The 15,883-nt window shown below is 50.3% G+C and overlaps 1 protein-coding gene across 1 annotated transcript in view; it reads left to right on the top strand.

Annotated features, from left to right (window-relative positions):
• LOC125947758 (uncharacterized) overlaps positions 1-15,883 on the top strand; it is a 29,630-nt gene continuing 13,747 nt past the window's right edge. Inside the window, exons 1-2 of the mRNA XM_049673033.1 lie at positions 1-225; positions 2,328-2,406. Coding sequence (XP_049528990.1) covers positions 1-225; positions 2,328-2,406 — 304 coding nt within the window. The remainder of the gene's footprint in view (positions 226-2,327; positions 2,407-15,883) is intronic.

Raw genomic sequence — 15,883 nt, 5'->3', positions numbered from 1 at the left:
ATGCTGTCCCTGCGCCGCGGCGAACGAAGCTGCTCGCAGGGCAACGAGCTCCGACCAGCTATGCCGGACGCGTCGAGCACGACGTGCACCGACTACCCGCGCAGGCCACAGCGGCCGCACTCGCGCGACCGCTCAAAGCGGCTCTCCGACGAGATCCGCCAGCAGGAGCTGCTCGAGAGGTTCCGAGTTCCTCTCAAGGTGGCCTTCGTCACCACGGCCTGCTTCGTGAGTTCACTTCTGCTTAAGTTCTCTTTCGGGGATGGACGCTCTCGGTGCTCCAACGTTAGCGAGAACCACGTGAAGCTAACAGATAATACAGCCAATGAAAGCATAGAGGAAATTATTTGTGGTTTTATTCGAAGTGTAGGAATGATAACCTAAAGGGAAATGAAATCCGACGAAAAAAAAACACGAATGTTTACCCAAGAATGTGGACCTGGTAACAGCGACCAGCGTAGTACCATCGCCTGCCGGCGGCAAGTTGCTTTTGGGACCGCTTTCATTTCCCTTTAGCTTACCGTTTCTACCCTTCAATTGAAAAAGCTACAAATAATATCCGCCGAGCTCTTCTTGGCTTCAGTATCTGTTGGCTTCATGTGGTTGTGACTAAGAAAAATCGGGCCTCTCGGTTCCTCTCGTTCATAGCGTTAGCGAGGCAACCCAGTGTTATGTGGCAACGCATGGCACGGCGGCCGCGCGCCTTCTATCTTGGAGGCAATCAGCGGTGCGTTCTAAGGAGAGCCGGCCCGACATATCCGCTGGTGTCGTGTGCACTTTATTCTCGCGCGCCTAGTTCGCGTTGAAGCGAAAGGCAGCAAGAAGGAAAGTTGGCTCGCCGCTTCTGCCGTTCTTCATCGTGCTAGCGTTCGAACAGCGTGTGTGCGGACACCAAGTGAGATGTGTTTTACAGCAAAAGCTGTATATGGCTAGGCGAAACGAAAAATCGTTCGTCCCATGTTTAGATAAACGTCTCCATTGGCTGAGCCGTCAGTTACGCCGTTCTCTATGTCGCACCCAAGCGCGCGCGCCATTGGCAGCGCCGTTAGTGACGTCGTTAGCGAACGCGTTCCCGCCATTGCCACCTTGACGCTGCTCTGCCCGCACCGTCGCCTCCTCGGATCGCCGTTGTCGCATGCATTCGATATCTCGAGTTAGCTCGGCGTCGTGGTTGCCAGCATCCGCCCGCCATTGGCGCTTGCATTCCACTAGAAACACAATCATGTAATCAATAATTGAGAAACGCTTCAATACAGCGTCGGGATTAACCCACTGCTAAACACCGGGGCCGCACGTTTCCGCTTCGCTGGTTAACCATCGGCACGGAATGCTTGGACGGTGTTTTTTTGCTTGTGCGCTCGTGACACCGTGCTTCTTAATTTAGTTAGTCCGCAGTTTATATGGCCGATAAAACAATTAACCTTACTTGTTATAGTTGTCTAATAATTTGCTATCGCGTTTAATAATTGGCCTTTCGGGCGAAATCGCACCTTTTTATTGCGATAGCAATTATATGGACACTTCAACCGGATTTCTGCCGTCGGCGTCGTCGCCGTGAGGTTCCGTATAGACTCCGAGGGCGATAAAATCGTCGCCGCGCGCCGTATGCGCGAGTGAAAGCGCGCGGGGGACGCGTGCTATCACGGAGAGCGAACGCACGGCGAAAAGCAAACGCGACCGTCGCGCGAAAGGCCGTCGGGGTATGGGAGGGAGGGAGGCGGACCGTGCTCTGCTACGGCACCAAATGCGTACCTTGCAACCGAGCGCAAGGGGAACTGGCAACGCAATCTCCCACGCGAAAGCAAGAAAGCGGGAAGGCAGCGCGGGAGGGAGGGGGGGGGAGCTTCTACTCTGCTAACAACTATGCTTGTACTGGCTGTGGTGGCGGTCGCCCGCACCGTCTCTTATCTCCACACGGCTCAGACCTTTGTATGCGCTGTGCATTCGCCGCTGAGTTTCCCTTGAAGCGATGGATCGCGCGAACCTTCGCCCGCTGCGGCGGCTGTGCTTGCTGCCAGCGTTTTGACAGTCGTTGTCTGCGGTCATTCAGTGTGATCTATTCATGTTTGCTTGTGCGCGCTGACACCAAGCTTGTCAATTCAGTTAGAAAGCGAATGTGGCCAAGCTTATGCAGCTGATAAAACTACTATCCCTACTCCGAATAGCTCTCTGCTAATTTGCTATCGCAATTGATGCTTCGCCTTTCGGGCGAAACTGCGACATTTTTTTCGTTAAATGTCGCGCAGTACACGATGTCGCATTATCTTATCGTGATTCCTTCTTATTGGGAAATGCACCTTGCGACATAAACCGGTGGGACGTGCTTACAGGGTTGGAACAGCGCCTGTGTGTTTGCAAGGTCATCGGACTCCTGGCTATCGAGAATACTCAGCCTTCCTACGTCATCACGTAAGTTAATAAATACTCTACTTCGAAGAGCCATGTTACGATATTGATACATGCATATTGCGTGTTTCTTATGGACGATGCGCGCGGGCGCCCAGACGAAGAAGACGAATTGCGTTTGGCTCTCGAGCTGTCGGCTGAACTGGCCAGCGCTGCAGCTATCCTGTGTAAATATATTTTGTAAATAGTCTCCAGTACTCAATCCTTCGTTCGCGTAACATTTTGGTGGAGCGTGCCGTTCCCCGTCCTCGCCACGGAGCTCCGCAGCGGCCGCACCGTCCAGCTTTCCACCATGGCTCCCGCTGACGAGACCTCGTCTGCTCCTACTACTCCGACTCCAACCACAACGTACGTCACGGTTGCCACTCCCCGCGATCCTGGCATACTCTCCGGTCAAGATAATGTCGACGTTGATGACTGGCTCGGCATGTATGAGCTTGTTTGCCGCAACAACCACTGGGACCCTACCATAATGCTCGCGAACGTCCTCTTCTACTTGGACGGAACACCTCGTGTCTGGTTCCGGACACACGAGGAGGAGATCTCTAGCTGGGATGCTTTCAAGGAGAAGCTCCGCGACCTTTTTGGAAATCCGACCGGTCGGCAGCTGGCTGCAAAGAAAGAGCTTGCTACTCGAGTGCAGTCTTCTACTGAATCGTATGTCTCGTACATACAGGACGTGCTCGCTCTTTGCCGAAAAGTCGACGCGAACATGGTCGAAGTTGACAAGGTAGGCCACGTTCTCAAAGGGATCGCGGACGATGCGTTCAACTTGTTGATATTCAACAATGTGTCCACCATCGACGTCATTATCAAGGAATGCCGCCGCTTTGAGCTCGCCAAAAGCCGCCGCGTCATTCCGCAGTTCTCCCGGCTCCCTAACACGGCTGCGACGTCCTCCTGCGTCGCCATTACCGCTTCACCCCCGTCCAATGAGACCGTCACACGTATTGTTCGCCGCGAGCTCGAGGCTGTAAGTCCTGCCCCGTTCCATCCACGCCCAGTTGACCCCACCTTTGACCAACCAGCCCCGGCGATCTCCCTCATTCAGGAAGTTGTGCGGCAAGAATTTGCCAACCTCGGTTTTCCTGCTGCCTGCTCCGTCTCGCGACCTGACGCCCGACTGGTGCCGACAGCTGCGCCTAGCACCAATCTGTATTCCCCTCCCAGATACCGCAACCCTACAGAGTGGCGAACTCCGGATGACAAGCCCATTTGCTTCCGTTGTCACCGCATTGGCCACGTCGCTCGCCACTGCCGCACCTCCTGGATCTCGCCGTATTCGAGCTACTTCTCCCCGTCTCCGCGCCCTTATGCCGACCCTCGCCGCTACTCGCCTCGCCGTATGCCTTCTACCTCTGACGTATCCATCGATGACAGTCGTCCCGCTCGCTCACCGTCACCTCTGCGCCGTCGGTCCCCGTCGCCCCAGCCACGCCGCTATTCGTCGCCGACCAATTATGGGTCTTCCCGGACGGAAAACTAGACCATGCAGCTCCTGGGGGTAGCGCTGCATTATCTTCGTCGTGTCAAAATCCCCCATTGACGCTCCCAACGAACCAGAACTTACTTGATGTCCACGTTGACGGTGTCCCTTTGACGGCGTTAATAGATACTGGAGCCCAGGTGTCCATCATGAGTAATAACCTCCGTCGTCGATTGAAAAAGGTTCTCACGCCTGCTACTACACGAGCCGTACGCGTCGCCGATGGCAGCGCTGTTGCCGTCACTGGAATGTGTACTTCCCGGATCAGTATCGCCGACCGCCACATTCCCGTTCTTTTTACAGTGCTGACCAATTGTCCCCATGACCTAATCTTCGGACTAGACTTCCTTACGGCGCATTCAGCTTTGATCGACTGTTCTACCGGTACCCTTTGCCTCGAACTTCCTCTACTCGCGCATATTCGTGCTGAACTGCCGAACAACTTTAGTCCGACCGCCTTCGTCCGCCTGCCGCCTAAAACCTTGACTTTCGTCGAATTGCTATCATCTTTCCCTCTGCCCGATGGTGATTACGTCGCTACTCCTGTTCCTGATGTCCTTTTGATGCGCGATATCACTGTGCCCCACTCCGTCGTAACCGTCGCCGATAACCGGACATGCCTTCCCGTCGTCAATTTTGGACTAACAAAGCAAGTTCTACCCCAAGGCATATCGGTTGCAACGCTGCGCGCTATAGGAGATGACCACGTCACGGCGTTTTCCGTCGACGGCTGCTCCGAGTCTTCACCATGTCCACAGGATGCTATTTGCCGTGACGAAACCTTTAGTCCCATGATTGCTGCGGACCTATTGCCTGAACAAGCAGCAGCTCTGTGTCGCCTTTTGGTTTCGTACCACGACATCTTCGACCTCAACAATCGACAGTTGGGCCAGACTTCACATGTTAAGCACCACATAAATACCGGTGATGCCAGTCCTATTCATCGCCGGCCATATCGCGTTTCTCTTTCAGAGCGTAAGGTTATTCAAGATGAAGTGCACAAGATGCTTGCCAAAGGCATTGTTGAACCCTCGTCGAGCCCTTGGGCGTCGCCCGTTGTGCTTGTTAAAAAGAAAGATGGCACGTGGCGCTTCTGCGTAGATTATCGTCATCTAAACCGAATTACTAAAAAAGACGTCTATCCCTTGCCTCGCATTGACGACGCCCTCGATTGTCTCCACGGTGCCACCTACTTCTCATCAATAGACCTTCGGTCTGGTTATTGGCAAATTTCTGTGGATGAAAGGGACCGAGAGAAGACCGCATTTGTCACTCCTGATGGTCTTTATCAATTCAAAGTTATGCCATTCGGTCTGTGCAACGCCCCAGCCACATTCGAGCGTATGATGGACTCTTTGCTTCAAGGGTTCAAATGGACAACATGCCTTTGCTACCTCGACGACGTTCTCGTATTTTCACCTACGTTTGAGACACACCTCGAGCGCTTATCAGCTGTTCTTCAAGTCTTTCGCGAGGCTGGGCTCCAACTAAATTCCTCGAAGTGTCACTTTGGTCGTCGGCAGATTACAGTGCTGGGCCACCTCGTCGACGCTTCCGGTATTCAACCAGACCCGGAGAAAATTCGTGCTGTCACGTCTTTTCCTGTACCTCAGTCTGTCAAAGACGTCCGAAGTTTTGTAGGACTCTGCTCCTACTTCCGACGGTTCATTAAAGACTTCGCAGCGATTGCCCGACCACTTACGGATCTTCTGAAGAAGGACGTGCCGTTTACCTGGGGTCCCGCTCAAACTGCCGCGTTTTCCCACCTGACCAACATTCTCACCACGCCGCCTATTCTGGCCCACTTTGACCCGTCCTGCCCTACAGAGGTCCGTACCGATGCCAGTGGTCACGGTATCGGAGCCGTCTTAGCCCAACGCCAACAGGGACGCGATCGTGTTATCGCCTACGCTAGCCGCCTCCTCACAGCAGCGGAGCGCAACTATTCGATTACAGAGCGTGAATGCCTGGCCCTCGTCTGGGCGGTTTCTAAATTCCGCCCGTACTTGTATGGCACGCATTTCTCTGTAATCACGGACCACCACGCGCTCTGCTGGCTTTCCTCACTCAAGGATCCTACCGGCCGGCTTGGTCGCTGGGCTCTGCGGCTACAAGAATTTTCCTATGCGGTAGTCTACAAGTCGGGCCGCCTACATCAAGACGCCGACTGCTTATCACGCTATCCAGTGGACGAACCACCCGCCGACCCTGACACCGATGCCGACGCTTGCGTTTTCTCGGTTTCTCGGCTGCCACAAGTCGCCGACGAGCAACGCCGTGATGCCTCCTTGCGCGCCATCATTGATCGTTTGGAATCTTCGCCTTCTGATTCGTCCCTTCATTTGTTTGTTCTCCGGGATGGTGTATTATACCGCCACAACGTCCGCCCCGACGGTCCTGCCCTACTCCTCGTCATTCCTCGGCACCTCCGGTCAGCTGTTCTCCAAGAACTTCATGACTTTCCAACGGCAGGTCACCTCGGCGTCTCCCGCACCTACGACCGGATTCGCCGACGCTTCTTTTGGCCAGGCCTCGCCCGCTCCGTACGGAAATACGTTGCGGCGTGTGATAAATGCCAGCGGCGGAAAACACCATCGACGCTCCCTGCCGGGTGCCTTCAACCGCTCGACATTCCTTTGGAGCCGTTCTTTCGCGTTGGCTTGGACTTACTTGGCCCTTTCCCTCTATCAACGTCTGGCAACAAGTGGGTCGCTGTGGCGACAGATTACGCCACGCGCTACGCCATCACCAGAGCGCTTCCAACAAGCTGTGCCACAGATGTCGCCGATTTTCTTTTACGCGACGTGATTCTGCAGCATGGAGCTCCACACCAACTGCTCACTGACCGTGGTCGGACATTCCTTTCAAAAGTCATCGCCGACATACTGCAGTCCTGCTCAACCAGGCACAAGCTGACTACGTCTTACCATCCACAGACCAATGGTCTCACGGAGCGTCTCAATCGAACCCTGACAGACATGCTTGCAAAGTATGTCTCGTCTGACCATACTGATTGGGACCTCGTCCTACCGTATGTCACATTTGCATATAACTCTTCGCGCCACGACACTGCCGGCTATTCCCCGTTCTTTCTGTTGTTTGGCCGAGAACCCACATTGCCACTGGACACATCCCTTCCAACCGCCGCAGCAGAGACCAGCGAATATGCACTTGACGCCATCACCAGGGCTGCCCAAGCTCGCGAAATTGCCCGCGCTCGCCTCCTGACCTCCCAAGCGAACCAGCGGCGTTTGTACGATCGACATCACAGAGACGTTCACTTTTCGCCTGGATCTCTGGTACTCCTGTGGTCACCGACTCGTCACGTTGGCCTGTCTGAAAAACTCCTGTCTCGGTACACAGGCCCATATCGAGTGCTGCGTGCCGTGACTCCAGTTACGTATGAAATCGCCCCAGTCAGTACCAGTGCCCCATCTGCCCCGACTTCCACTGACGTTGTGCATGTCGCACGCCTAAAACCATATTACCCTCCTGTACCCTCTGACATTTAGATGCACCGGGACGGTGCTTCTGCCGCCGGGGATAATGATACATGCATATTGCGTGTTTCTTATGGACGATGCGCGCGGGCGCCCAGACGAAGAAGACGAATTGCGTTTGGCTCTCGAGCTGTCGGCTGAACTGGCCAGCGCTGCAGCTATCCTGTGTAAATATATTTTGTAAATAGTCTCCAGTACTCAATCCTTCGTTCGCGTAACAATATTAACTAAGACTGTCAAAACACGTTCGAAATAAAACAGATAAGACATTGTCAGAGCATCGCGTTGTTGGTGACAAATGAAACGGAATTTTGAAGGCGCGTTCCCCTGTTAAGAAGCTGGGCAAAAAATCGGGGTAGCTTGCACTAGTGGCGCAAGGCTAAATACAAAGCGGAGCTGATCGGTTCCTAGCTGGTCATGCCTATACGAAGTGTATAAGCATTTCCTCGTGGTCCGTGGCATCGAGGAACGCCTCGCGAAGCACTAGCAGTCCGAGCACACGTAGAGGAAGTGGGGGCGAAAGCTATGCTCAGTGTACGGGCGGCGCGCAGCAGGGGAGACGCCGGGATGACGTCATGACGCATGCGCAGTAGCACGCAGCTGGTGGGAGCTAGGCCGAGCCGCTGCCAGAGGCGCCTACTGCAGTCACGGACACCGCTAGCCATACAGTTTCTCACTATAACACCTAGAGGGTAAACTGGCGCCACCGTCTATGCGAGTTTCTTAAAGGGCTGCCGTGCCCTCATAGGAATAACAGGATATGTGTCTGCGAGGCTTGTGTTGGCTGGTGTTGTACGAGGCTTCGTCTAAAACGTGGATATGGCTACACAAATAGCGCGTTCTTAAAATAAAATCTACATAAAAGGCTTTCATTCACCCATATTACATCTCTCAATAAAGTTTACTCACCTACAATGCAGCATCAAGCGAAGAAAAGTAAGAACAGACGACAAGTTGTTCCAAAGCGAGCGAGAATCTTGTCGTTGCCCTCCAAGTTTAGCGGCCAGCTGATACTTTTTACGTTTCATAGAATTGTGCATCCAATAGTATGTCCTCAAAATTAAACAAAACATGTTTTTGTGTAATAATAAAGCTAAAGAAGTTTTTTACGTGCTGTTTTAGCAGGAAATGAATCATTGTGACAGACGGAACGGTGCTAGCCAGGCGCGTCTTCAAGGCGTTCGGGCTCTCCAAGAACGATGACAATCCGAATCCACAATATACCGGCATTCCCATGCATACCACAGCGCAGCAGCGCCACATTTCCCTCTAGGTTTTATAGTGTGAAACTCTATGCCGCGAGCGTTCGGCGCTAATGCGGGGAAACGCAGAAGCGCGGTTGGCGTCGGCAGCACCTCTACACGTTGCCTCGTTTGTACTTCTACAGTTTGTTTCTATTAAAGCCCCTTGATAATTCTAAAGTACCGCCACTCTTTGTATTCCGCCGCCGGCGAGCGACCTCCTCGCCTCCTCCTCTCCCCTCGCGAGTTCCCTCCGCGGCAGACGGTCTTGCGCCCGTTTTCCTGCACGATGATTGGTCTCCCTGCCGTTGCTCTTGGAAACGAGCGGAGTTTGCGTTTTGCTTTTTCGTTCGCGCCATTTTCCGCCTGAGCTCGGTTGGTTCGGCGTACAGAGAACGTCGCACGCTAACATTGCACGCTGTTTCGTGCACTGTCTGCTAGCGCTATGTCGTGCTGCTGCGCACATAACTGCAACAAGAAGCGTGATGATGGTAATTCAGTTTTTACGATACCGCAAGGAAAGCGTGATGGCTTGCGCAAGAAGCAGTGGCTGCACAACATTGGCCGAAGGAACTTTGTTCCGACAAGGAACAGTATTGTTTGCGAGGTAAGGCGCCTTTCTTATTGCTCATATGAAAACATCCCCTAATGCTGCATTTTTTTTTCAATTCTTCCAACCTGCTCATTAGCGTTTTTGTTGGGGCAATTTGTACGTTGCATAAAAATTGGGTTCTCCTAAGAATGCTGAATATTCTGCTGGGACTCCATCACCTCGCACATCGTCAACTGTTATTCAATCGGAAATGCAGCATTATAGATAATGTTTTCCACTGAACAAATATACCCAAAGATACAGCCTCTCGATCGCATTTTTCGTGATTGTTAGGATCGGTTGCCTGTTTTACTGAAAATCGGAATAGCAGCTTGTAGAGGAGCTATTTACAGCTTCGATGTGTGTGTCAGTCACTTAAATACAATGAATGCATTGCCTGAAAAAATTAGTGGGAAATAGACCCGTGGTATTGCAGATGATGAGCGCCAGCTAGTCCACATTTTAAGGCGAGACCCTTAGTTGGATATGTTTCAAGGTGAGCGTTTGAGGTACAGAAAGTAACGTGACCTAATGAAGGCCAGAAGCGAGCCAAATCATGTCCATCTGTGTATAATAGATTATTAATGATTAGCAAAGTAAATTCATGATTGATTAATGATTGGATTAAGGTGGTTTAAGGTCGGTGAAGGTGGATTAAGGTTAAATAAGGAGGGCTAGGGTCGATTAAGGAGGATTAAGTTGGATTAGGGTGGATCAAGATGTAATAAGGAGTATTAGGGTGGATTAACGTCTATTATTGTGCATGAAAGAGAATTAAGATGGATTAAGGTTGATTAAAGTGTAATAAAGGGGATTAGAGTGGATTAAGGTCGAATAAGGTGGATTAAGGAGTATCAGGGTGCATTTAGGTGGATTAAGGTCTATTAAGGAGGATTACAGTATATTAAGGTCGAATAAGGTGCGTGAAGGTGGATTAGTGTGGATTGAGGTGAATTACAATAGATTTTACAAGACTGCATTCGCGTCCCTTAGGCGATAGCTAAAGACACCTGGTAATCTTTTTAAGTTCTTGAATTTGCTTTGAACTGGGCCGCCATGCACGCGTGAGTGGGTGACGATTATTATTTGGTTTTCTCACGGATACAGGCAATGTGCAGGAGGCGATCGCGCACCCTTGCTGTTGACTTCTAGGCGGAGGCCAGGAATCTTCGCTTTAATAGCGAATGCGTTACAATCACCATTTTTCGGTTTTGTTCTGTGGGTAAACTTTTTGCATTCATGTAACACGAGCCGATGTTATTGTATCAATGCGCTTTGATTACGAAGGTTGAGCAATAAATAATAATTATGGTTATGATGTAGCTATGCAGGGAATAATATGTAGGCAATAACGTTTAGCACTGCAGAGTATTAGCCACTTACCGTATAAAGGACATTTTATTCATCCTGCCTGAGTGATTAATTCTGCGATAAATGTTCTAGCTGAAGCATTTCACTGAAGAGCAATTTGAGCCGCGCATATTACAAGAACTTGGGAAAAAAAGCTGAAGCCCAACGCATTCCAACAATTTTCTCCCACCGACCTGTCGTAAAGCACAGGAAGCCCCCTCGACAGCGGCATGAACCTCGAACTGACAGTAGTAAGTGATTGCTGTTGCTTGCTCCTTGCCCCGCCTCTAATAATTTCAGCAATAATGATCTCGGTTGCTTAACGGCGCAGCCAACGACACTATGATCTTTTATGCAGAGCCTGTCGCCACCGCATGCTTGCCCGCAATCTACAATGCTTCGGCAATAGGGCACGCCGCTAATCAAAATCACAATTTTAACTATCCTACTACATAATTTAAGGGTATGTCGGTGTGAAGTATCAAAATACCTTCTCCAGAGGCGTTTCTTTTGCCTAAAAATATAGAATGCCTTCTCCAATGGGTATACCGAGTATTTTTTAAGCTTCATTGACACCGACGCTTAAAGAATAATCTGTAAATACCTTTCCTCAGCTTCTGTTATTGTGGGCGATGAGTGGTTGCCGCTTCATCGCACTGAAATTCCGCAACCGTCCTATTCAATGCAGAAACCACAGCGCAAAAGCTACTTTGACATTGAGACAAACACATGGACGGACGATGCACTCGCCAGTAATTCATTATAAGAAGGCACGCTGAATATAATACCTGCGGTCCACATGCGCGCACATGAAAAAAAAACTGCCAAACACAGAATGATTTGCCACAAGCAATGCTAGATCAGATGCACAAATTAAAGCAGCGTATCATGTGGAAGAAAAAATAACTAGAGTATAGAACTCGCCTCAAAGCTCCTTTTACATCAGTGTGTGTCGTTCATACGGCTTAAAGATGAAACCAGCCTCCTCATAAACGTTGCATTCAGCATTCTCCATGCTGTTATCACCATTTTTCAAAATTTTCTACGCCACTGGGGCGCGCAACTGGCCCAAAATAATGCGCCTCCATCGCATTCTTCGGCCCGTCCGCGGGAGCCCAGGCGCAATAGCGTGCCGTGCGCAGCCCGCGCAGCCGGTGGTCGAGGAGAATCAAGGAGGAAAGCGCGGCGGGGAGGAGAGTGTCGCTACCACGGAGAAGATAAACAGGAGCGCCGACTCCGCCAACGCATTCGCTCAGGACACCGTGCAACGCAAATTATATAGGGTGCCTCGATGCCCAGCACGCCGTCCAGGGTGGAGACAACCCCGCTGGCGCCGCCATATTGAGTCACACGAGCTGAGACTCAGCTACGCTTGCGTTCACAAATAGTGTTACTCGCGGCGCACTTCCAAGTGCTTTGCCTTGATGAGGATTTTTTATCGGTATCGCATCTGCACATCTTTATAGCCAATAGCCGTTAACTCGTCGAAGGTCAAAGACGTAGATGTATGGCGCCGGGAACATGCCCCAAGTTGCCTAATTCAATTTACATTTAACATGCCGTGTGTATGTTTGAAATACGCACTATTTTTTTGCGCTTCGATCTTTGGTATATAAGGTTTGCGACCCCCTGTGTGTGGAAGTTTTTCTTTTTCGCTGTTGTATTTTGGTTTACACGTCACGCCTCCTTTACCGTAGCCAGCCACTCGCGCACGGCGGTTCGTTTCCATTGCCTTGCGCGTGCTCTTCGCGTTCGTTGCAATTATTTGACGATATCTACGTGCAATTTTGCATTTTTTTGCCCACAAAACTGTGTGCTGACAGGATTAAGCTGGTGTAAAAATAACTGCGATGTGAAAATAAGGTTTAGTTAGCGCTGTAGAGAAACATGTAACGTAACTTGTCTGTGTCAATCTTGCGTAGTACACACAAGAAACCAAACGATTCACAAAATACATTTACTTATAATGTCTAGTACAATCAATCATGAAAGAGATATGTACATGAAAAATTGTATGTACTGTGTGGCGCCTGAAGGTTATGTTGAAAGACGAGATAAAAAAAAATTCGCAAGGTAGGCTCGACACACAATTCGGGATAGTGAGAGTTTTTTTTTATTATTTATTCATTACATGGGGGGGGGGTGGGTCAAGTGAGTACATCAACCTTATTACACACAATATAAATCGAAAACAAGAATGCAAACAAGAAAACGCAACCGCGGGTAATATTAATCAAGATATCCAGCCAGATATCCAGCCAGAATACATACATCAGCTACCATCGAATACGTCGCATCAGCCAAACACATCGATGGCGAGTACAGAACATTTTATAAATAACCATTAGAACACTGATAACTACATGGAAAAAATAAACACTGCACACACATCGCGTACAAAAACCGTAAATGAAACCAAGACAGTCAAATACAGATTAGCAATGTTTTTCACTTCGAAAATATAGTCCATGATGATGTAGGGCTGTTGACTTTAACAGACGGCGCCCATCCTGTCGATTTCCCTCGTACTGGTCCTTTTCAAAGTGTTTCTAAGTACAAGTAAAACAACAAAAGTGATTATTAATATGAAAAGTTGATTTGTAAATACAGAGAACCCATTACAGTGCTTAAAAATAAATTTTCGCAGAAGTAATGCGGTATTACCTCGCTTCACACGTTTCGAAGAAATGCACAGGCTACAACAGACACCAGCCAGAAAGCGCCGAAACATTTTGGTCCCATGATGCCCCTTAACTCTACTACACCTGGGCATACCGTGCACAGGCATTTAAAGACCGTCACAGTACCCACTACGATCGAGAATGAGCACGAATGACCATCGGCTTACGAGCACCACACTACAAATATATTCGTCTAAAAAATCAGCTATATAACGTAACAACCTGAGATCCGCAAGATATCGGCTGAGAAATCAGAGAAAATCACAATGCTTCGCTTGCCACGTACACAACAGCCGCTCTCCCCAAAAGAAGGACTGCGTTCTTTAGTCCCAAATAACCAGTAGCGAAAAAAGAAACTGAGGAAAAAAAAACAAAAAAAGAAACAAGATACGCACGATGTGTGCTTCCCGTGAAAAAGTAAAATAGGTGGTTTACATGACGATTTGTAGCTAATGTAAGACTATTTCGCGGCGAAGCATTTTCGTCAGTTCTTAAAATAAGGGTACTACTCGCATAGACTGCGCTGATCAAAACGGCAAAAGCCTATGCGACGCGTGCTCGCAAACCATAGGCTACTCAGCATCGGTGCAGTGCTTAGTTCGTGAGCGAACGTAGGTACGTGAGCGAGGATCAGAGAATACTTTCTTATTTAAGAAAAACACGATGCGATAGACTAATCTTTCTTGACACTTACCTCGCAAATGTAGGAGCTATCCGTTGCCTTCCAGTGATACCGCTTTACTTGGGCTTCCCATCTCTTGCTTCACTCTGGGTCCCGGGGGAAGCGTAAACAACGAAGCCCTTTACGCGTCGATCCGGTGCACTTGGGAACACAACAGCCCGTCATGTCGACTCGATGCACTTGACAAGCTTGTCATTCATGCGGCTGAACACTGTCCAGCAAGTAGAAGCGTCAGCGTAGCATCCGCGCGCACTGTGTCTCGAACTAACCACCGGCACCAAGCACTCGCAACCGCTCGCTGTGACTCAAGATGGCGTCGCAGCGAGAAAGCGGCGGCGCGGGTGCGGTCAAAGGATGGCACCACCCTGAACGGCGGCGCTGGCATCGAGGCACCCTACAAATTATACATCGCGTAGCGCCATCTGTCGAGGCGCGTGAAAAACACTCAACAGCTTGCTTCCATGTGCGCATGCGCTGAGTGGCGGAGACCGGCGGCGACGGCGGCGCAGAACGGGCAGCGCGGCACCCGCAGAGCGTGTCGACTGCTACAAACGTGGACCCTCGGCCGTCTCAATTTGACAGCAATCAAACAAAAAATATATGCGCACAAATAATAAAAGCGCAAACACGTGGTAGCGCTTTTATGCACGCATACGAAACATTTTGAGATGTCTTTAGAGGAAACAGACGATAAATGGTGCTGTACAAAAAGACACAACAGAAGTACTTGTTTTTCACTCCTCTACGTCTGCGCGGAAGCGAAGGTGCGAAATGTTCGTCTTCCTCGCTTTGTTTACCATGTCTGCAGTATGTTTATTCATGCCTGACGGAACAAGAATCTTGATACTTGTGCGTGAAGAGACTGAGCAACAGGACAGTGTTGTGTTCCCGGCTGTAAATCTGGTTATGGCAAAGGACGCGAGAAGTTTTCGCTCTTGGCTTCGCCATATGATCTTCAACTACTGCACCTGTTTCGTCAAAAAATTCCTGTAAGTAAGCGAGCGCTTAAAGCAATGGATAAAATATGTTCGCGACACCTCGAGAAGCAGCTTATTCTTGATAGTTACTTCAGCAAAGACAAAGGTGATGTCCTACTAGATGTAAAGAAAGTGCCTCGACTTCGAAGCGGAGCCGTTCCTTCAATTTGTTTAGGGAAGCCTGGCGTAGCTCAATGATGCTGAATTCCAGGAGGAACCAGAAGACGCCAATGGGGAAGGACGGGAGGAGCTCAATTTAAATTTGCCTACAACTACAGATGCGGAGCGGGGGGTCCTGGAACCTCCTAAAGCATCTGCTGGACGAGACCAACACCAAGTCGAACCAGCGGAGCACGCTGGGAAGAGCGCTGCACGGGGCCAGGCAAGAATCCTCGGACGAGGAGGTTATGGAAAGGTTGATCGAGAAGTACTTGCCGGTAGCCTCCGGTCCGGCGTCCCCCATCCCAGAATATGGGGGTGTCGCGAACCCGGAGCTGGATGCGGAGTTTGGTGTCGAGGAGATCTGGCGGGCGCTGCACGATTTAAACGGCAGGTCGGCCCCGGGTCCGGATAAAGTTACAAACAAGGCACTGAGGAACTTGGACGACAAGTCGGTGGAATACCTGACGGACGTTATCAACAAGATGTGGAACGACGGAAAAGTACCGGAGATGTGGAGGAGGGCTGCCACCATTCTCATCCCCAAACCGGGCAAGCCCCCTAGTCTCGATAACCTCCGACCGATTTCACTCACTTCGTGCGTTGGCAAGGTCGCCGAACATGCTATCTTAAACAGGGTCTCGCGATACTTGGACGTCTGGGATATTTACCCACACAATATGATAGGCTTCAGGGCAGGACTGTCAACGCAGGGTGCCATGAAGCTGATCAAATATCAAGTCATTGACCGTAACACGAGGGACACGAGAGCCATACTTGGATTAGACCTGGAGAAGGCCTTTGACAGCGCC

Source organism: Dermacentor silvarum, chromosome 8, assembly GCF_013339745.2.
Source record: "Dermacentor silvarum isolate Dsil-2018 chromosome 8, BIME_Dsil_1.4, whole genome shotgun sequence".
Taxonomy (NCBI): Eukaryota; Metazoa; Arthropoda; class Arachnida; order Ixodida; family Ixodidae; genus Dermacentor; species Dermacentor silvarum.
Note: the sequence above shows the minus strand (reverse complement) of the source record. Positions and strands in the feature narration are given on the sequence as shown.